The following is a 24,228-nucleotide window of genomic DNA, read 5'->3' on the forward strand; positions in this document are numbered from 1 at the left end:
AATCTGTGCACAACTTTTTTTTTAATTAAAGGGATCTTTTACTAAACATTTTTACAGACATATTCTAAACAAAGGCTGTGCTTTTTCCAGGTGTTTAATTTTGATCCTGGAGCTGCTGTGAAACAGAGAACTGCAGAAGATGTTAAGGCAGATGAAGATGTCACAAAGCTATGCATACATAAAAGAAAAATCATTGCCGTGGCGACACTTCATAAAAGCATGGAAGCCCCACATCCTTCTCTGGTGCTCACCAGTCCCGGAGGAGGAACAAGTATGTAATATGGTGAAGGGTTTGGGAATCCTTCTCTCTTTAGAGAAGGAGCTTCTAGAAATCACTTCGTCAAGCATTTTCCCATTCTACTTTTCAAGGATGCACATTCCTTTAAAATTCTGTATATCCTGTCATGATAAGTGGAAGATTAGTCCTGAAAAATTACCATGAGGTTATTTCCCAAAATTTCTTACCGAAATCATGTAATTAAACAATCAAAATAAACCCTGATTGGTACATACAAATGCTCTGTAGGTATGTAGAGCTGAGCTAAGGAAAGAAAAAGTGCCTTTGGTTTTTAGGAAACAAATGTAGCTTTTTTCCCCAGTGTTGGATTGGAATGTGTGGTATCAAGTCCCCAAAAGCAAACTAACAATGTTGTCAGAAAGTATCAGTGTTATTCTTTCAATTACTTAATAGCTATTATTTATTGAATATGTTCCTAACGGAAGTCATCTTGCTGGACATTTTTTGGACTGCCCCTCAACACACACGTGCACATAAGTGCATGCATACACTGTTTTAAAATATTTCAAAGCTACAGAAAAATTGCAAGGCTAGTTTGTTGAGTACCATTTTGTTAGAGTCACCAGTGAACATTTTATGTCCGACGTTGCAGATGTCGTGGTAATTAACCCCTCAGTATTTCAGCATGCAAGAACATTCTCCCATATTACAACAATCTAATTCTCACATCAGGAAGTTTAACACTGATAATGTGTACAATATTATCTAATCTGCAGTCTATATTCAGATTTCTCCAGTCGTACCAATAATGTCTCATAGCTTTAAAAAAATCAGTCTGTTCTTCAAATCCAGAATGCAAAGACTGTGCATTGCATTTAGTTGTTACATTTCTTTAATCCACATCAACTCCCCAGTCTTTTTCAATCTTTCGTGACATCAAAATTTTTGAAAAGTCAAGGCCAGCTTTGCAGGATGTTTCTCAATTTGGATATGCCTGATTGTAGACCTTCATGTTTTAGGCTCAGGCTAAGCACATTTTGGTAGGAATTCTGCATGGGATGATATTACCTCCCCACTGTGGGCACATAGTGTCATTTGACAACAGCCATACTGATGACATTAAGTTTGGTTAAACTTTAACAGGAATAATCAGAAAAAAAATAGCACCACTAAAGTATGTAAGAAAAAACTTTTAGGGAACTTTTCTTTTTCTTTCATTAATCTACATTTTTCCCCTACCCCTCACCTAAGCTACATTTTTAAAATGGAAAGATATAGCACCAATTTAAAACACATTTAATAGGCTGGCACCTGTGGCTCAAGGAGTAGGGTGCTGGCCCTGTATACCAGAGGTGGTGGCGGGTTCAAGCCCGGCCATGGCCCAAAACTGCAAAAAATAAAAATAAAAAAAAATAAAAACATATTTAATAGTCATAAATTACTTAAAATTTGCCTTTATCCTGCCAGCTTGTGGTAACTCTTTTCATTTTTGCCCATTGTCTGGCACTTGCGTTTGCACATACTCTTATCTGTTCTCACATTGTCTCAAATGGTTGTATCTGTTTCTACAGAGTCTACCTTATTAGTGCCTTTCTGAAGAACCTAGCAAAATCTAGATCTAGGTCCTTTGTTATAACTATACACACAAGTTTAATTATTGAAATTAAAGGTAAACATTTAGTACATCTCCACTCCCTTTTAAAATGGTACATTTTATTTGCTTGATTATGTCTACTAGATTCAGAAAAAAGCATTTATTTTGTTTCCTAACTATGTTATCATAAGGTTGAAATTGAAATAATTGAAAGTTCAGAAGACTCCATGATAGTTTTCACCTCCTTTTATTTAAATACATGAACATTTATTTTGTTTATGTTTATTCTTTTGAAAAGTCTGCATGAGCATACATGAAAGCACTTTTTTCCTTTTTCGGGATTAGGGTCTTGCTCTGTTGCCCAGGCTTGTATTAAATTTATGGCCTCAAGTGATCCTCTCACCTGGGCTTCCAAAAGCACTGGGATTATAGGCATGAGCCAGTTTCCACCCCACGAAAGCACTTTGATGCGTGCCTAGCATTACACTTCTCGCCTGTTATATAGTTCAGTTTCTAATTATAATATAACATCACCCTAACGTTTATTTATTTAGTATTTCTTCTATTTTAAAGATGGTAACTGTTTTTCCCCAGATATGGAAGAAATCCTTTTTAAAACACACTCTCTAAATTCTGTTAGTTGAATATAAAAATACCCGTCTATATTTTTAATCACTGAAATCTCTTTTTAACAAGAAAATAAACTTCATTTGAGCTTATCTGCTACAATTCTCTTATATCATTGGTTCTCAACTTTTTATATATCCAGAAACCACCCTATCAAAGAAACTTCATCATGATAGAATCAGAAAGTTCACACTTCCCAGTAAAAACATAAATTCTCTTTATCCTCTTACTATTTGAATGTACATGAGGTAGACTTCTGTGCACTCCAGGTTGAGAACTGTCCTCAAAATTGTTGTGATATAATTTAACCTAACTACTATCTAGCAGATAGGAGAAATAGTTGTCTTTTAAATGTCATTATCCACTTAAGTATACCTCTGATTGCAAATGCATGTGCCTATACTTGCTTATATAAGTCTCAAAATAGGGATGGCAGATGGATGGTATGGAAGGTGCTGCTCTCATCTCCTGTGCATGTAACAGACTCATTGGTAATTTCTCACAGAGCCCAGCTAGAGTTCAGCATCCTTTTCAGCACAGCTCTTTAAGCAGCCACCACCAATTGATAGGAATTGGCATATGAAATGAATTTTATTTGCCATCTCTGTTTTAGAGGGCACAACTTTATAAAATAGTTAAACACCCTTTGGGGCTAAAAACTTAAATCTAGAATTCTGACATGATAGAATAGATATTCCGTATGATGAGCCAGCTTGCTTTTGTTGGCTGTATGCTGTCTGATCTCCAAAAGAACTGAAGAGATTCCAAAAGCCAGAGAGTGAGAAATGCACTCATGTAAAAAGAGAATACTCAAATGGAAAGCAATACCAAAAATTTTAGCACTCCAACTAAATTTTACATGAGAATTCTATTGCAGTAAAAGAATTGCAATCTTTTTTTATAATGAAGATTATAATGGGTTTTTTTATAATGAAAATTAATTAAGGGCAAAGAAATGACAGTATTACAGACACAATGTGGAGCTAAACGTGACTATACTGTCACTGTGTTTATTCTTATTATCATTCCACTTATAAAAGTTTGGGAATCCCATTCATTTAATTTACAGAAATTAAGATTCTGACTCTCACAGTGAAAATGTTGGGACAAGGAAATCTTACTGTAGCTACTGAGAAAGTTTCAGAAGGTAACAGAAACATTTATAGTGTGCAGGTTTGCTGGTAGAAATGGCAATTCATTTAAGTTGCCCAAGAAAACATTACGCCACACACAGGTTACAATTTTCATTACTGAGTGTGTTCTTAAGAGTTTCAAATCCAAGGTAGTAACTTAGCTGTTTTCGTCTGGGCTGCCAGTCTTGATTTTACACATTCTAAATATTATTAGAATGTCTAATGTCATTTTGTCCAGATTTAGACACCCATGCTTTTTTAACAGATAAGAAGTAAATAGCATACTGAGTAGTTACTGAGAACCGCTGATCAACTAACAGAGAATAACGTGCATTTTTAAAACCGAAGTCTAATATAGCATGCAGAATTTTTTCAGTTGCGTGGAATCACAGCATTTATTGCAAATTTCTGTTTCCAGATGCCTTTCCTCTCTCTCTCTCTTCCTGATTTCTCCCTTTCCTTTCCTTTCCTCTCCCAACATCAAAGAATTGAAATTATTAACCGAATTCTTTTTTTCTCTTTCATATCAGATGCAACTCCAGTAGTACCTTCACGGGCAGCAACTCCAAGATCCATAAGAAATAAGTCTCATGAAGGAATTACAAATTCTGTAATGCCTGAATGTAAGAATCCTTTCAAATTAATGATTGGATCGTCAAATGCCATGGGAAGGCTATGTGTACAAGAATTGCCTGTAAGCCAACAACAAGAACTCCACCCCGTCTACCCCCGGCAGAGATTGGGCAGCAGTGAACACGGACAGAAATCTCCATTTCGCGGCAGCCATGGAGGCCTGCCCAGCCCAGCATCATCAGGTTCCCAGATTTATGGGGATGGTTCAATATCTCCAAGGACTGACCCACTTGGAAGTCCTGATGTTTTCACAAGAAATAATCCTGGTTTTCATGGAGCTCCCAATTCTAGTCCTATTCACCTGAATAGGACTCCTCTCTCTCCACCTTCAGTAATGCTACATGGTTCTCCTGTACAGTCGTCCTGTGCAATGGCTGGAAGGACTAATATACCTCTTTCCCCAACCTTGACTACAAAGAGTCCAGTAATGAAAAAACCAATGTGTAATTTTTCAACTAATATGGAAATACCACGAGCAATGTTTCACCACAAACCACCCCAAGGCCCACCTCCCCTTCCTCCACCTTCTTGTGCTCTTCAGAAAAAGCCATTAACATCTGAGAAAGATCCACTTGGCATTCTTGACCCTATTCCTAGTAAACCAGTGAATCAAAACCCTGTTATCATTAATCCAACCAGTTTCCATTCAAACGTCCACTCTCAGGTACCTGTGATGAATGTAAGCATGCCTCCTGCTGTTGTTCCTTTGCCAAGTAATCTCCCTTTGCCAACCGTAAAACCCGGTCACATGAATCATGGGAGTCATGTACAAAGAGTACAGCATTCAGCTTCAACCTCCCTGTCCCCTTCTCCAGTGACATCCCCAGTGCACATGATGGGGACTGGAATTGGAAGGATTGAGGCATCGCCCCAAAGATCACGCTCATCTTCCACATCATCAGATCATGGGAACTTTATGATGCCACCTATAGGACCCCAGGCCACTTGTAGTGGTATTAAGGTTCCACCCAGGTCACCAAGGTCAACAATAGGGTCCCCAAGGCCATCAGTGCCATCAAGCCCTTCTACCAAGTCCGATGGACATCATCAGTACAAGGATATCCCTAACCCGTTAATTGCTGGAATGAATAATGTACTAAGTACCCCAAGCAGTGCAGCGTTTCCTGCTGCATCTGCCGGAAGTGGTTCTGTAAAGAGTCAGCCTGGTTTGCTGGGAATGCCTTTAAATCAGATCTTGAACCAGCACAATGCTGCCTCCTTTCCAGCAAGTAGTTTACTCTCAGCAGCAGCCAAAGCACAGCTAGCAAATCAAAACAAACTTGCTGGTAACAACAGTAGCAGCAGTAGCAATTCTGGAGCTGTTGCCGGCAGTGGCAACACTGAAGGACATAGCACTTTAAACACCATGTTCCCTCCTACTGCCAACATGCTTCTCCCATCAGGTGAAGGGCAAAGTGGTCGAGCAGCACTAAGAGATAAGCTGATGTCTCAGCAAAAAGACTCATTGCGGAAAAGAAAACAGCCACCTCCCACAGTGTTGGGTTTGCTCAGACAGTCTCAAATGGATAGTTCTGCAGTTCCTAAACCTGGACCCGACTTGCTAAGGAAGCAGGGTCAGGGTTCATTCCCCATCAGTTCAATGTCTCAGTTACTACAGTCTATGAGTTGTCAAAGCTCTCACTTGAGTAGCAATAGTACCCCGGGTTGTGGGGGCTCAAATACTGCTTTGCCTTGCTCTGCTAACCAGCTGCATTTTACAGATCCCAGTATGAACGCCAGTGTTCTTCAGAATTCACTGACACAGAACATACCGTTAAGAGGGGAAGCCGTGCACTGCCACAATGCAAACACTAACTTTGTTCACAGTAACAGTCCAGTCCCCAACCACCATCTTGCAGGTTTAATAAATCAGATTCAGGCTAGCGGGAACTGTGGGATGCTCAGTCAGTCGGGCATGGCTTTAGGAAATTCATTACATCCCAATCCACCTCAGTCAAGAATCTCAACGTCCTCCACTCCAGTGATACCAAACAGCATTGTTAGCAGCTATAATCAAACAAGTTCTGAAGCAGGTATGGTTTTATTAGAAAAAAGTACCCAAAGGTACTAAACTTTTCTACTTTTTTAAAAATTTGTACCAAAATATTTATTATGATAAGAAATGATTCTTTTCCCCATTGTGAAATTCTCTTCATTGCTTTAGTATTTATAATTTTATTGACAGAACACTAGGGATTTGTCTTTTGGAAAGAATAACAGCTAAGAGGATTCCAAGTGTTTCTGTTATTTGTTGTCAATCTGTGTCATTTTGAATATTGTTCGACTTCCCGTTATATAACTATTGGACTCTAAGCTACAGAAGAAGCCATAGAAGGCAGGGTTTCCTGGTTCATGAGACGTGTCCCTGGCTTATGCCAGTATAAAAGCCGTTTCCTAGCTTTTGTTTGTATTCAGGTAAATGAAGCTCATCTTGGAAAACCCAAAAAAGGCAAAAATAAATGGATATATTTTTTTCTTGCTGCTGAACAGAAATAGATGAATGAATAGGAGAAGGTAACTAGAAGTTGTGCAAAGTAGAAAGCTGTCTTCTAATGTGTCTTCATATCCTAGTTTGCTATCCTTGATTATTATTTGTTTGAGAAAATTAAAAAATGGATATTGGCTACTCCCTTTTTTTTAAAAAAAGGAATAATTTAAATTTTCTAATAAAAAAGGCTTGAAAACCTGATTTCCAGAATTTTTAATCTTGAAACTGTTTTATGATTTTCTTGTAGAAGTAAACCATTTTTACCATTGACAATAGGTTTTTAACCTGAATTTATTGTATCTCTTCATCCACTATTAACGAAGGAGACAGATTTATTTAAAAGTAGATGTATTGGAAAAATATCTGTGTTCTGTGCAATAGTGTCCTCAGAAATTGTATAAAAACTGTACAGAAGCACTTAGGACATAAATACATTGAGACATCCAGAAATTTGACCATGAAAACTTTACAGAAAATATTCAAAACCCAACAGTAATGATTTGTGGGAAATGACAGGGAGGAAATAAAAGGTGATATTAAATGTATTATTATTTAACTATGAAAATGACATGCTTTAAAAAACAGACTAATACTGGAAATGGGGAAACTGCTGAGGCTTTTACTAAAAAGCGAGGTATATGGGTAACACCACCAAGCTGGAGAAGCATTACCACCTGCATGTCTTTGTTGCTGATAGTAAAAATCAAGTGTTTTCCTTCCTAGAGTTGCCACTTACACCTTCCATTCTTCTTGTGTTATATGTTACGTTTTGACGTCGGTATTTAATGAAGAACTGTTCAATGAACCTCTTGTGTTAAAAGAATATAAGATTTAGAAGATATTTGAAATGCTTAGTGCCTTCTTAATATTCTTAAAGAATATCATGAAACTTTATTTTTTATGTATTTGACGGATACTTTATCCCATAAATGTCTTCCAACTTTTCACTGACTTATATTCCTTTTTAGATAATTCAACACAAATGAAAATTTAATTTTAAAGTTACACAAAGCCTATAACTATTTAAAAATATACCGTATTTATTGAACATACCTTCATTCATTTTGATGAGACATTGTCAGTCTCATTGTGTTATATAATTTGATACCTCTTACCTCAGTTCACTTCACTTCAGGTCTAAGTTCATATATGCAAAGTGTATGTATTTTATTGATGTATTTCAATTCATCTATAATGGAAAAGACTAACATTTATTTATATTTTTATTTCTTCCGATGGTCAAGTTTAGACTTATTTCCTGTAGTCTTGGGCTTGGTCGTTTATTTTCTTGTTGTGTGTATCTGTGTAAAACATCTGACCTGTATTGCTACTGTTAGGGTGTGTCAAAGCACACAGGTGAAAAGTTTATTAATAAAAGAAAAGTATAACTATATAAATAGCTGAAAGGGACAAGAATAAAGGTCTACTGATGATATGGATGTGACCAACCAGTGTAAGCTAACAGGAAGCATATGCTTAATGAAGATCTAAATAAGAATTTTTTCAATATTAAACCTAATAAAATTAAATACTAATTAATGTGCATAGGTCTGATGTGCAGCTGGTTATGAAAACGGGTTGATTTACTAGCTAATGTAACTTTTTTGATGAGCTAAACATTGAAGCAGTTTCTAATGCTGTGTCTCTTTTTTGCTATATAGCGAACTATGTTAACTGAATATATTATCATTGTAATTGCCTAGCCTACGTATCTATTTACACTGACACGTATTCATTCATCAAATAATCATTGAGTGCCAAGGCTGGGCTTTCTGAATGATACAGCAGATAACAGTCACACCTGTCCCTGGAAGAGTATTGCTAGTTACTCCTATCATACCAGTAAGATATTAGAATAAAAACACATTTTATTCTTCAAATGTTGTTTATAGCTATCATCAAGTAACTATTATGTGCCAGGTAATTTACCTATGTTATTTCTAGTATGTGCAATTTTCCAAAGTTTAAAATACTATTCTCTTGTTTTACAAGTTAGGAAACTGAGCCTTAGAAAACTTACATAACTGTCCAAGATCATGCGTAACTGAATCAGGATTTGAACTCAGGTTCATCTGATTCTAAAAAACATTTTCTTCCCAGCTGTATAAGTTCTTCATCTGAAACAGTTAGCAGTCAGAAGTGTTGTTTTGTCTTTCAGAATCTCTTAAAATATTCAAAAGATAGCAAATTAAAGCACATTAATGCGTGGTAACAGCCTCATTTGTAAATGTTTGGGGACACTTTTAGACAAAAGTGACAAAAGTCAGTTCGGCCTTGTCTCTCAGGACTCTGATGTCATAGCGTAGAACGATTAGAATGGTTGTGTCAATGCAGACGAAATGTCCAAAATTTCAAGAGAACTGCCCCTTATTTGTAAGTCACATTTGGTGACCTTTCTTTTAATGAATGATCACCTCTGTTTCTCAGATCAGAAAGAGTTTGCTAGTGAAGGACAAAGCAATAGACCTTAGAAAGAGATGACTGCGCAGATGCCAGTCATGCCATTCCAAGCCCAGGAGCGTGGCGAGGGTGGAAGAGACCAACATGTCCAACTCCACTCTGTGGTATCAGACACAACTCAGGTGACTCCCTGCACCAGCCAGTGCCTTTTTTCCACTTGCACATAAGTTTAAAAATACTACATTAAGACATTAATTAAGCCAAGAAATAACTTGCTTTGGAAATATTTAATTGGTAATTTTTCAAAGGTTTTTTAAAGAGAGGTTTTTTTATTTAAAACAATCCAAATATTGATCTTGAAACTTATTTGTAAAATCTAAGAAACACATTTAAAACACACTACAACTCAAGTACAGGAGTTGGAGGCAAAGATTTACATCAGATAAAAGAGGTGAAATACTTAGAAAACATGTCTAAAACTTAAGAATATACAGGGCTTTGTTAAATTCTACAGAGGGTACCAAAAATGTATACACATTTAAAGTAAGGAAAAAACAATTAAATTTGTAAAACTCAAATCATGTTTGACTTCTGCAATTATAAGAAGGGGTCAATGTGACTTATATTCATCTTTTGTTATTGGTGTATATTGAGTATTATAATTTTAATACTTTTTTTCCTTTCTTAAAATATGTATACTTTCTGTTGGCACCCTCTGTATTTGGTGTTTTCAAATTGTGTTTCCACTAAATCATCTATTTGCTTTACTTTGTAAAGTTCACAGGTTTCTATTGGCTTCTTGAATATCAAATCACAAGTAAAGTTTAATATTTACATGTAACAGATTTAGAAACTGACGAATAGGCTACTTAATAACATTCTTCAAGTTTTTTTTTAATTTATTTTTTATTAGATCATAATTGTGTACATTAATTCTATCGTAGGATACAGTGTGTTGCTTCCGCAGTTTGGAAGACTCATCCAACTGGCTAACATAGCCATCATGTCTTTCTCGTAATTGTTGTGTTAAGACATTTATATTCAACCTTTAGATAAATTCACATGTACCCTAATAGGATAAGTTATAGGCGTGATCCCCACAATATCATTCTCTTCACCCATCTTCCCCAAGGTCTCCATCTTTCTTTGTGGCTGTATAGTATTCCATGGCGTACATATACCACAATTTATTGATCCATTCATGGGTCGATGGGCACTTGGGCTTCTTCCATGACCTAGCGATTGTGAATTGGGCTGCAGTGAACATTCTGGTACAATTCTGGTACATAAATCATGCTATAATACAGATATCTGTACCAGAATATTCTTCAAATTTTAAAGCAAATCTTTGGCAGATCCGGTGACCAAAGTTCTTGATTTTCATTCTAAACATTTGAACTATTAAACGCTTGTGTGTTCTGGAAATCCACTAGTATTATACATTTAAAGCAACTTTCAGGGTCAGGGAGCAGGTGTTGGCTTCTTTTTGTTAGAAACAGGGTCTCACTCTCTTCCAGGCTCAAGTGCACTGGCGTCACCATAGCTCACTGCAACCTGGAACTCCAGGGTTCAAGCAGTACTCCCACCTCAGTCTTGTGAGTAGCTGGAACTAGAGACACATGCTACCGTACCCAGCTGATTTTTTTTAATTTTCTGTAGAAATAGAGTCACTATACTGTCCCAGCTGCTCTTAGACTCCTTAGCAATCCTCCCAAAGTACAGTTTTTAAAGAGAGGCAAATTTCAGCATATATCGTGGTTCTAGCACATGTCTTTATAGTGTTCGGGTTTGGGAAGGAATCCAAAATTAAGTGCCCTGACTGACATACTTCAAAAGACCCATAACTCCTTAGGCCTCTACCTACTGTACACATATGCCAGTAACCTGGACATCTGCAGAGGCTTAGCCTTGTCAGTATCGATACAACAACCTATCCCTTCCATGGTTTTTCACAATTTTTAAAGAAGAAAAATGATTTAGATTATTCTGCTAACATACTTATTAACAATCCTACTTTCTTCCAATATGATAAAGTCATTAAATACAGCTTTAAAATCATTTTTTTAGTTTAAAATCATTTTTACATTCTCCTATTTTTTTAAATAAAAGCATTTTAATCTACTTTTCTAAACACTTGAAAATATAATCATCTGAGGGGGCAAAATGTGAATTTGTGCCAGAAGCAAAAATAATTCAAATGTTTGTTTGCCTTAACTCTTGAAAATATGCATAACAAGAATATAAACCTACAAATAAATGTTCGTGAGTATTTTTATATGTTTTTTTTAAACTCTGCAAAAGAAAGTTTTCTTTGAGCACAAATGTATTACATTTGATTGAAACTCAGGACAGCCATTGCTAGGGCAGGTGTAAGACAATGAAATAGCAAAACCAGAAAAGAACACTTAGAACTTAAGACAAAGTAATGAGTTTGGTTTTTTGCTCTTTGTGTTCATTTATTCTCAGAACATGCCCGTAAAGGAAAAAAGGGATCTTTTCATCTCTACATTTTCTAGATAAGGCTACAGGGGCAGAAAGATTAGGAGACAAAAATGCTCAAAAGCGGTTTGTATCATATATGTTAGTCCTCCCGGGTATGGGAGGTTTGTGTGGAAATAGTCTTCTAGAGTTGTATAGACAAATGTAGACTGAAGACAGAGATAGAAATTCATTGAAGGTTGTGACTGAGTAAATAAAAATTGCTGTTGAAAGTATTTCCACCCAGAGTTTTAAATGCCTACTTTTTATTCCCCATCTGGTATGCAACGCTTATAGGTTAAAAATCGCCCTCTGCTTTTGTTTTCTGACCAAACTATATTAAATTCTGGATTGTGTGATAAAAAAAAAAAATCTATGTTGATTATTTTGGTTAAATTTTTGCAAAATGAGCCATTTCTTCTTTGCTGTAAGATATTATTACCACAGACAATGTCTTGCTGTGTAAGAAGGTTTCCTAATGTCAGGGGTTATACCACTTACTTTGTTTACATACTTCAGGTTTGATGTTTTCTTGTGTATAAAAGGAGTTTAAAATGTTTGACTTTAGACATTGAGTTTGTGTAATTGAAGGTGATAGCAGAACTCAAATTAGTGCGCTGTTTGCTGGTTCAATGATCTATTTTGTACTTTTCAAGAAATAAATTGTCCCAGTGTACAAATTGGGAGAATTTTATTCCATTGCAATACATAAAGTTCACTTATAAAGCCACTAGAAATCCTTCAGTTCTCTAAGAGATGCCTAAGTTATTATTTATTGAAATCAAGTGGTCCAAAATCATCTAAGCAATTTCAAAAAGTACCCAGATCTTAGGGAGTAATGTTAAACTCTACAAAAACTTGATGCATAAAAAATATGCCTATGATGTCATCAAAATGGATTTCATTTTCACATGCATGTAATACTGAGTAATTCTAATCATAAATAAAGTTCTTGCCTTCTGGGAACTTATATCAAACAGTATTAACACCAGCCAAGCAAAGAGTAAAAATTATTTTCTAAGTATTATACTTTGTGCAGATCCAAAGTTAACAACTCACCTTTTTAAAAATGAAAAACGTACTCTAGACAACAGAAGTCTGAAGGAGTTGCTGAGTTATTCCTGGGGTTGGAACTAGTCCAGGAGCTCTAAAATATCTACACAAGACCGTGGGTATGGGTGCAAGAGAGCGCGTATTAATCACATAGATTCTAGAGCAAAGGCTCAAAATGGCAACTCCAAGGACCCCTTTCACACTGTGGCCTGATAAATATGCTCCATGCAGCACAGCTGAGTAGACCATTAAAGAAAGCAGAGGCCTGGTCCTAGAACAATGTTTTTCAACTTTTTTCTACTTCCCACAGTAGGAAATTAACTTGCATTACAATCCACTATACACATATTTTTAATGTATAACAAGTAAGAGTTTCATGAGAAAATACTTATTACATGTAGTGTCCTCTGATATTTTTGATCCCATTCTATTGTATCCTGTCTTATTCTATTTCTGCTTTTTTGCTAGTGACAGTCATGACCCACTGAAATAATTTTATCACCCTCTAGAACAGTGGTTCTCAACCTGTGGGCCACAACCCCTTTTTAACAATGAAAATACATTGTGGCACTAGGAAGGTTGAGAACCAGTGCTCTAGAAAATCATGACCTAGCATTCCCATATAAGCTAACAAATAGGAGTTTCCACAAAATAACACCCTAGTTCTCTACATTTTCTTTTCTGTTCTCTTTCGTTTATTCAAAAATACTGGTTTGGGCATGCTAAATTGATTTTGCAGCCCACTAATAAGTCTCAGTACTCTTTGAGAATATTCATGAGGTAATTAATTCAGCAAATATTTACTGAGCACGTAGAATGTGCTATGCTCTGTCTTAGCACTGAAGATAAAACAAGGTACAATAGGATACAAAGTTAACCATATTAATAATCTAGAAACTCAGTTTGCTTTACTCATTAAACGAAATGAGATAAAATTTCTGATTGCAATGTTGACAGAGCATTTAACTATTTTGCACTCTAGTACATATTCAGAGAACAGAAATTCTACCAGGCAAAAGAGTTATACTCTTTTCTCAACATCTTTTTCCTCATAATAAATATTAAGAAAAAATAAAAGAAGCAGTTGTTCTTTGGGGCGGAAAAAAAACCTGTTACTTGAGTAAACTGAGAAATGTCAAGCATTTTAAAATTAATTCTAGCATTTTTCAAAGTAATTCCATGTGTTAAGAAAGGAAACAAAACCTAATAATAGCAATTTTTTTACAGAACTTTTTTCTGACTCCATTACCACCATCAGACTAAAAAGGCTCACCTTGATACAGTCCTAACCATGCAGACATCATATTCCAAGATTCTTTCCTGCTGTGCAGCTTGACCCTGTTGAGAGTGGAGAGCATTTCCTCAGGGACTAGCATTTCTCCCTTCCCTGTCTTCTCCACCTTTCCATGAATGCTTTGGTTTTGAGCCTCTCCTTCTACTTGTGGAGAACAAAATATCCACTATGCCCTTGGGCCTTCTGCCTGTTACTGAGGAAAGAATGTCAGCAATTTACATCAGAATCCAAAGATGGAGATGTGCTATATTGTTGTAGATATACATTACCATGCCGTGGTACTAAGGCTTGAGAAAATAAATCTTTGGGGAAGATTTAGTTATATAAAAGTTATTTTTCAATATATTATTATTGTTATTTAAAAATCAATCTTTTAGATGTAGAGGAGAAATTTTCACTATTTCAGTGGGATCGAAAAGTGAGTTATATGTTTCTTAGACTCATTAGGCCATATTTTCTCCTATTTCCAAAGGCATTCAATTTTATGAAGGGTTACCATTGACTGTGAAAGTACACTTACCAAAGCCAATGATAAAGGTCAAATGGTGAAAGAATATCTTTTATATGACTCATACATGAGTTATTCCTGGGGTTGGAGCTGGCCTGCGAGCTCTATAATATCTACACAAGACTGTGGGTACAGGTTTTTTAAACTTATGGATAAAAACCAGTATTTAGGCATAGCGGTTTAGAAAAAGTTTCTTAACATAAAGTAGTGTTTATTGGAAATACAGATCAAACTGGAATAATAACATCTTTACAACACCTTATAATGGTCTTGGCATGAACTTTATGCCCTGTTTTGTACACATACAAAGACATGTGTAATGTTGTTATTAATACTTCAGAGCCAGCCATATAAGAGTTTAGTGCAATATAAACAATGACATGATGACCAGGAAGAAGAGAAATACATTTAAAGAAGTAGACATTATCTTTGTTTTGAAAAGCAGTTTTTAAAATGGGACACATAAAACATCTCAGGAATTGAATTTATAAAATTAGGAAAATATCCTTAAAAAACTTACTGATACTATTTTATGTACACACATATGTATACACATGTAAATTTTAAGTGTGTGCAGGGTACTATTTACCTCTAGAGATCTGCCCCACTGGGCAGACTGCCACTGTCATTTCCTCAGTCCCAATCTCTGTGTATGTAGGCATGTGATCTTACCCCAGCTAAGTTTACCCGTGCAGCTTTCCAATCACCTCTCTTGCTCTTTAAAAGCAACAGATAATGAGAAAAAAAAAATATGCCAGCTGATGGTGCTGCTGGCTGGTGTAACGTAATCTTTTTTTCCAATGAAAGTACTTCTCCAGTTTGCTAACTTTTTCCAAACTCTTAGCTGCTTTTTGGTTATTTAACCACTGAACACCTCATCAATAATTTACTTTTTAAAAAACTCGCAACTCCGTTTTATTCCATTAAGCACAAAACATCTTGTCTGTAAAAACAAAGCAGCTTTAGCAAAACATTTTTCCCCCATGGGCTTCAATGGACCAAAAAGGTTTTATGCAGACAAATGAAATTGGTTCACCAGATAGTGCTTTTGCAAGACCAATTGATTCAGAAATTGAAAATCTCCAAATTTCCCTTCAGCTATACAAATTCAGGTCTGCTTTGAATAACTGCGGGCATTAATGGTGACTTTAAGAACTCAAGAGTCCTTTGGGGTACTTCTATGAGGTGACTTTAACGTGTTGGAATACATAGACGCCTTCTAAGGTAACTTGTCATCTTCTAGGCATCTCCTTTCCTGTGTCCCTTATCTCTTGGCATTGAACCAATACAACAGAGAGTTAGTTTTCCCTTTCTTCACAAAAGTACCCACACACGGCATCAATTATCTGACCTCTAAAAGTTGAGTGCAAGTTTTATGACCTTTAAAATAGATTCATTCAACCAACCAACATTTTCTGAATGCCAACCATGTGTCAGAGACAGTCTAGTCTTGGAAACAAAGGGAATAAGAGATGATTCTTGCCTTTTGTGGTTTAGAAAGATATTTCCAGATTTCTTTGTTGAATGTCTAATGCAGCAGGTTAGACCATGACTAGGGGGAGCTGGGGATGGGAAAACAGGTCACAGTATTTTTCAGTCATATTTCCTTGTTTTGGGGAAAACGTAAGACTCTTCATTACCTTTCATCCACCTTATTATCTCCTTGTCTTTTTAAAAAATTACTTTGCTTCTACTTAGAAGCCTTTTTTATCTCCTTTTTATCACCCAAATCCCTTATCAAACGTTACCACTTGTGTAGTTTTTCCTGACACCTTGAGTTTCACAATTGTCTCCTTGTTATATACCTGTATATAGGTCTTAGCATATTTCATTACAGGTACACTTGCCAGTATATGAAAAGGGCTTTAAAATCCCCTAGTTCATAATAAGCTCTCAATATACATATTTGAGACAGGAAAAAGAAAGACAGGGAGATTTCTGTGTTTATCACTTTGACTTCCTACAGGAAATAATAGGGGTTGGGTTTTTTAAATTTTAAATTTATACCAACATGTCTATCTTATTGTCCAACAACGTATCTGTTTGTCAAATAGGTTTGTTGAAAATTATGGAAAATAAAAAATACATCTTGATCTACATATTTTAAGAAGCTTGTGATATTCTCCACTTCCTTGTTGGTAGGGTAAAAATACACCCAGAGTAACTATACTTTTATTTAGCATAATTCCTCGAGAATATTTAGATGTGTAGCTTTTAAAATAATATTATCCCAAAATGGATACTTCCATGAATCACAAATGTGTATACTTCTCTGTTGTAAATTAAAGACAAAAAATAATAATAACCTGTAAGGAAAACCTTCTTCTACAGAGCCTTGCTGCATACATGCCACAGTGTGAAAATAGGCTTTGCCTGTGTTTAGAGGAATGGAGATTTCTATATTTAAATATTTCATTATTATTTAGCAGATAGGAAAAGTTGCCACAGACAGTGATTACTAGTAAATAAGACTCTGTTTAGCTCATTTAAAAAGATGATTTCCAAAGGCAAATGATGTGAGGTACCTATTTAAGGAAATAGCAACAAGATTTAAGAAGCAATGAAATGTGTAACATGTTGATTGTTTTGTAACAAATCTGAATTAATATTGAAAGAATTGTATACCGTATCATATACTTCCTTGCTGTAGAGATATTCTATAAGTTGTGTTGGATGTGCTGATGTCTACTTCTGTTACCATAGCACCACTGCTATGACCGCTATTGTCAATAATGATAATAATGGTAACTCCTCTTATTTACATGCAACCTTAAAAACATACAACCTTTTCATTTACCTATTTTTGATCCTCACAATAATCATGCTGAAATTTTTTCTAAGGAAAAAATTCAAAGGTAAAGTAGGATATGCAGAAGGATGTTCATCCTTGTGTTTGATAAACAAAAACTCAAAATATAAATGCCAAACTTTATCAGAATGGTTCAATAAATATGATTAATACAAATACTACATAGTTAAAATTGTAAATACAATGTCTATGTGTGAAAAAGGAAAATTCTTGTGTTTTTCTACTAGGTGAAGATAAAAAGAAAATAAAATTATATTGGTACGACTATTACAACTGTGGAAATATTTCTGTGTATTTGAACAAAGCCCCAATGGCAACATGGTCAAATATAAGTTTGTTATGATAGCATAGCATAGCAGTGAACTATTTGAATTGTTTTTAGATTTTCAGTGACACTGCTATTGTTTATTATACCATATACATGTTTATTATTTTAAAATAAAATTAAATGCATACAATTTTTTTTTTTTTGAGTCAGGGTCTCTCTTTGTTGCCCAGGTTAGAGTGCAGTGTCATCATCAGCAAAGCTCACTGCAACCTCAAACTCCCAGGTCAAAGTGATCCTCCTGCTTCTGCCTCCAGAGTATCTGGGACTACACCTGCTCATCATCACATCCAGCTAATTTTTCTATTTTTAGTAGTGACAAGGTCTCACTGAGTTCAGGCTGATCTCGAACTCCCAGCTTCAAGTGATCCTCCTGTCTTGGCCTCCCAAAATACTTGGATTACAGCGTGAGCCGCCACACCCAACTAAATACATATTCTTATTATAATAATGAAACATACATCAAATATATGTATTACATAAAGCAATGCATCTCTTTAAGGAAGTTTTTTGCAAAAAGTGGCTGTATATTCCTTTTCAATAGAATGTAATTCTCACCCTCCCTGCCCCACCCCTTGTGTGTCTTGGTCACTGCAGTGCTTTCAAATAATGCTATTGCTCTGTCTGTATACCAAGAGATGAGTTTTTAATTGGTCTGGGTTAGGGCCAGATATTCATTTGTTTTTGTCTTTAATTTCTCCAGATAATTCTGTTGTGCAACTTGAAACGAGAACCACTAATACAGTTAAAAATAAGTAATGTTTTCTATTTTTAAATATTAAATTCCCTGAATTGTTGTCTCTAGTATGAGACTTTCAAGAATAAGGATACTATCTGGTTGAAGACTAGTCCAATTTAAGGAATCATAGGCATAAAATATATACAACCGGAATGGCAAAGATTAATTATTATTTTTATTCATTGTTAAAAATAATGATAAAATAGAGTTTTGGTGAGAGAAATGAGCACTGTCATAGACTATTTATAGGGATGTGAATCGAATATATATCGAACAACTTCACTGGAGGGTAGTTTGACAATATTTACTTAAAGCTTTCAAAATATGTGAACCCTTTTGTCTATGGAATTTCACTTTCAAGAATTTATCCCTAGAAGACAATTAGACAAAATGACAAAGAAAAAATAAAACTGTTTATTATATTGTTGTTTACCATAGTAAAATATTGGAAATAAGCAAAATAATCATAACTGTGGATCCATTCATAATACTATAAAATGGTTCTGTAGCTCCATATAAGTTAACATGTAAAGATATTCAGAATATACTGATAAATGGAGAAAGTTACAATAGAGCATTATAGCAAGATTGTGGTTTTGCTTACAAATATATGTAAATATGTGCGTATATATTAATATAGAAATATATGTGTGTGCATCTGTATATACCTGCCAGTGAGGAAAAACAAGAAACAATACACTAAAATATTAATAGTTATTTATCTCCATAAGTACTTTTTATTTTCTGCTTTATATTTTCATGTGCACTCTAATATTGTGGGGGGTTTCACTACAGCAAGTATTAGTTTTATAAATAAAGACAAAGCTTTTTGAAAAATGAAAAAATATTTATTTTGGAAAATGAAATTTTGTTGCTTTTATCTTCCCAAGTGAATGAACAACACTGATTCTTCCATCTTCACCTTGTCTAGCTGTGAAAAACAAGCTCTTTGGTAATTAGCAACAGCTAAGTAGGTTAGGAAGTATAAATTTAAACTTAGGTCCTGCTAACAGATGTCAAATCATCTCTGATTACAATGAGTTTAGTTACAGTCAAGGAAGGTGCCACGTACCAAATAAATTGAAATGTGTCTTAATGCATTTAAATGGCTGGTCTTGCTTAATTTCCATGATGAATAACTGGATGGGTTTTTTGTTTTTCCATTTTAGGAGGTTCAGGACCATCATCCTCCATATCCATAGCGGGCACCAACCACCCTGCCATCACAAAGACAACGTCTGTTCTTCAAGATGGCGTCATAGTTACCACCGCAGCTGGAAACCCACTGCAGAGTCAGCTGCCCATTGGGAGTGATTTTCCTTTTGTTGGCCAGGAGCACGCACTTCATTTTCCATCCAACAGCACTTCAAACAACCATCTACCACACCCCTTGAACCCCAGCCTCCTCAGTTCTCTACCTATCTCTTTGCCAGTGAATCAACAGCATCTCCTAAACCAGAATCTATTAAATATCCTCCAGCCTTCAGCAGGAGAAGGCAAGTCTGAGATCAACCTCCACCCTTTAGGTTTTCTCCACCCGAGCGTAAACGCTGCTTTAGCTTTTCTCTCCAGTGACATGGATGGGCAGGTATTGCAGCCTGTTCACTTTCAGCTCCTAGCAGCCTTGCTTCAGAACCAAGCCCCAGCAGCTGCCATGCTTCCCCTGCCATCTTTCAATCTGACCATCTCCGATCTTTTGCAACAGCAAAATACCCCTTTACCCTCATTAACACAGATGACAGCCCCACCAGACCATTTGCCAAGCAATCAGTCAAACAACAGCCGAGCTGAGACCCTTTTAACCAGCCCCCTGGGGAACCCTTTACCAAGCTTTGCAGGCAGTGACACTACTTTTAACCCCCTGTTCCTCCCAGCTGTCACTGGGGCCTCAGGATTAATGGCCTTGAATCCCCAGCTGTTGGGAGGTGTCCTGAACTCGGCATCGGCCAACACCGCTAATCATCCAGAGGTTTCCATAGCAACCTCCTCCCAGGCAACCACTCCCACAACCACTACATCATCAGCAGTGGCAGCACTGACTGTCTCAACACTTGGTGGGACAGCAGTGGTGTCAATGGCAGAAACATTGCTGAATTTATCTAATAATGCTGGGAACACACCTGGTCCAGCTAAACTCAACAGTAACTCTGTGGTGCCACAGCTACTTAACCCTCTACTGGGGACAGGTCTGCTTGGTAAGTTAAATTTTTTCACAAATTTTTACAAAAGAAACGTTTTTCTAATTCTATTTTCTCCTTTTTAAAAACTCCACTTTGTCACACTATTTTTAAAAATGTTTTTGTTATGTCACAGCTTATTTAAGGAACTAAATATAACAACACCCACATACAATCATAGTAATACAAACATGAGGATGACTTTCTTCTTTTTCCCTATTCTAGCAATACTAAATATCATTTTAATCTGCTTTCTCTTCTAATTCTGATGCCACCTAAACCTAACCTAGCTGTCATCTCTTAAGCCAAGTAGTCTTATTTTTCAAATAATAAAGCACAGGTACATCTTAAAAATAACTTGCATTTGAATTTTAGTCGGTGTGGCATCACAGGGTTAGTATGAGCAGCTGCACTGTGGATGGAAAGAGTTTACAAAAGTGTTTTCCAGGTGGACCCTAAATAAATAAAACTCAATGCTAGTCCAGCAAAACAAAAAACAAGGTGTAAAAACATTCAAAGCTAAACTTTCTTTAAACGAGTTTAAAGAAAAAGACAGCTATTCTAGCTGCTGCTAGATGTCTTCAGAAAGTATTACTTTTTAGACCTTGGGGTCTTAAAAACAAAGTCCTTCCTATAGATTATCCTGTCATAGAAAAGTTGGAAAAGAATGCCAAGTATATTTAACTGATAGACGCAGGCAGCTTTAATATAAAGTTAAGGAATGGTGTTCCAAAAGGAAACCTAGGAGAGTATACATGATCTTGTCAAGGGCGTCTTCAATATGTAAAAAATTTTAATTTATATGTAGATTTTATGGACACCTTCATAATGCATATATCATAATTAATTTTATTTGGCATTGAAATCTCTATAGTTAAATAACCTAAAAAGCATTTCAGATTTACATATTTGAAGTTATAGGACAATTCATACAACATTGTCTAGGAGATAATGTCATAGTAATTTCAAACAGTTTTGAATTTTGAATATAAATGTAGTTATTAATTAATCTTACTATCATATAATATTTATTTGCAATGATTAAGACAATGAATTACTTTGGGTAGTTAGCTTTCTTTACAATTTTCATTTTAGGGGACCAACCTTTTGCTCCAAAACAAAATTCATATCTCTAAACCAAATCTCTAATTTTATTTGGTCATATTTATTGACTAAACAAAGCCTGATCAGGTCCACTCATTTTAATCATTTCATCAAGTATGATTGCTAAAACATTTTAGGATTTATTTCAACCTTTAATTTTAGATGCTCTAATAAAAATAGATTCAAGGAATCATGTAACACTGGAGCTCAATGTACAGTATAAGGATTTGTTAATGGGCAGAGCAAGGACTAAGTAGTCTTTCCCTGAAATAAAACTAAAAAACTAATTATGCAAGATAAAACTAAATAATAAAGCTACTCTTTCCTTACCACTTAGTAAAACTTTGAGGAGAAAAAAAGAATTACCCAAGTAAGTGTAGCTATTAGGTTTTATTTCAGGAATTGTCAGGTACAAAGAGAGGCATAGAATCTCCAAAGAACCATATTGACTTATATTTTATGTTTTTCAAACTATAGGTGATATGTCATCAATAAACAGTACTTTGAATAACCATCAACTGACTCATCTACAATCGCTGTTAAACAACAATCAGATGTTTCCTCCAAATCAGCAACAGCAGCAACTTCTCCAGGGGTACCAGAATCTCCAGGCATTCCAAGGACAGTCCACAATTCCTTGCCCAGCTAACAATAACCCCATGGCTTGTCTGTTTCAGAACTTTCAGGTACTCTCCTTCCCGGGGTCAAAACATTTAACTTGGGGAGAGTAGTTAGATCATGTGCTGTTTCACTTCTCTTTACTGTTAGTTCTCAAACATGAGTATTGTTGAGCATGCCAGTCTTTTTCCGTGAAGGTTATTTAATTTTGTCTGAAGTATCCCAGTAATTCTTTTGGAGTAAAAACTGATAATGTGACCTCCTTAAACCTTTTTGTCATCTCTCATTGCTCTCACGAACAAGACTCACATCCTTAACGTGCCCACCCAACCTTCCCCTCCAGCCTAACTCCCACTTCTCTCCCCTGGGCTTTGGCCACATGGGCTTTCTTTAGTTCTTCAAAGTGACTAAGTTCCCGGTAAATTAAGGAGCTAGATAGGAACAGTAACACTAAACAAATATAAGAAGAAAATATAAGGTTTTGATAATAATTTGGGAGAAAAAAAAGCTTTATAAGTACAACACAAAACCAAGGAATTCAAAAGGAGAAGAAGAAACAGAATTGAATATATAAAATGTTTAAATTTCTTTGACAAGGATAATCTAAACAAAGTTAAATACAAATCCCATCTTGGCAGAAAAAACTTGCATAATACAAATAATTATCTCCTATAACATAAAAAGAACTCCTACAGATCAGGAAGAAAAAGACAAACTGATTAGAAAAATGAGCAATAGGGCAGCGCCTGTGGCTCACAAGGTTAGGGCGCCGGCCCCATATGCTGGAGGTGGCGGGTTCAAACCCAGCCCCCGGCCAAAAAAAAAAGAAAAAGAAAAATGAGCAATAGATATGAACACACAATACACAGAAAGTGAAAGATAAATTATTCATAAACATAGGAAAAGAATAATCAGAGTTACACAAATGTTAACATCAATGTGCCATCAGATTGATGATACACAGGGTTGAGAAGGGTGAAGGGGAATGGAATCAGGAATTTCTCAGGTTATCGTTGGCCTGATTGTATCCTGATCCAATCCTTTTGGAGGATAAATTGATAGTATATCAAATCTTTAATTGTACATAACATGTAAGTCAAAGTTCAACTTTTGTGTATCTATTTTAGAGAAATCTTCGATTGTGAACAAAATAGCACGTATGGAAATGTTCATTACAACATGATTTGTAGCATCAAAAATTATGAACCATTTAAGTATCCATCAGTAGGGAAATAGTTAAATACGTTACATCTACCCAGCAGTTTAAAAGAGCATGTAGTTTTTATAATCTGGTATGAAAAGATCTATTAAGACTTCAAGACTCCACTGCTATAGTACTGCAGAACAGTACCACAGGACAATCCCATTTATGATAAAAGAAAGAAAGAAGGAGGGCAGGGGGCAGTAGGGAAAAGGGGGGACCGTATCCACCTGCACACTTTAATGACTTTAAAGGTGTTTGTAAGGATTTACTCCAGCACCGGTTACTTCTGAGAAGGGAATTGGGATTGGAGTAGGATGAGTAGGGTGGCAAAGTGTGGGTTTTGGGGTGGGAAGTAGTGATGAAGAAAACCTTTATCTTTTTTGACAATGATAAAATATTTATTGATCTCTTATGTAAAAAAAAATAACTTAGAAAGGAAGAATCTGTCTTGGTGCCTATAGCTCAAATGGCTAAGGCGCCAGCCACATACACCAGAGGTGGTGGGTTCGAATCCAGCCCGGGCCTGCCAAACAACAATGACAACTACAATGAAAAAAATAGCTGGGTGTTGTGGCAGGCACCTGTAGTCCCACCTACTTAGGAGGCTGAGGCGAGAGAATCACTTAAGCCCAGGAGTTGGAGGTTGCTGTGAGCTGTGATGCCACAGCACTCTACCCAGGGTAGAGGTTGAGGTTCTGTCTCAGAAAAAAAAAAAGAAAAGAAAAGAAAGGAAGAATCATCCAACCATGTCACTGAGAAAAAAAGATAAAGCATGAAGAAAATCTATTAGATTTACAAATTAAGAC

General features: G+C 35.9%; 1 protein-coding gene across 1 annotated transcript in view; it reads left to right on the forward strand.

The window, feature by feature from the left end:
- MBD5 (methyl-CpG binding domain protein 5) overlaps positions 1-24,228 on the forward strand; it is a 430,974-nt gene that overhangs the window by 377,942 nt on the left and 28,804 nt on the right. Inside the window, exons 7-10 of the mRNA XM_012807133.2 lie at positions 91-271; positions 4,123-6,258; positions 19,489-19,815; positions 22,078-22,286. Coding sequence (XP_012662587.1) covers positions 91-271; positions 4,123-6,258; positions 19,489-19,815; positions 22,078-22,286 — 2,853 coding nt within the window. The remainder of the gene's footprint in view (positions 1-90; positions 272-4,122; positions 6,259-19,488; positions 19,816-22,077; positions 22,287-24,228) is intronic.

This window comes from Otolemur garnettii, unplaced genomic scaffold, assembly GCF_000181295.1.
Source record: "Otolemur garnettii isolate 467f Iridium unplaced genomic scaffold, OtoGar3 scaffold00064, whole genome shotgun sequence".
Taxonomy (NCBI): Eukaryota; Metazoa; Chordata; class Mammalia; order Primates; family Galagidae; genus Otolemur; species Otolemur garnettii.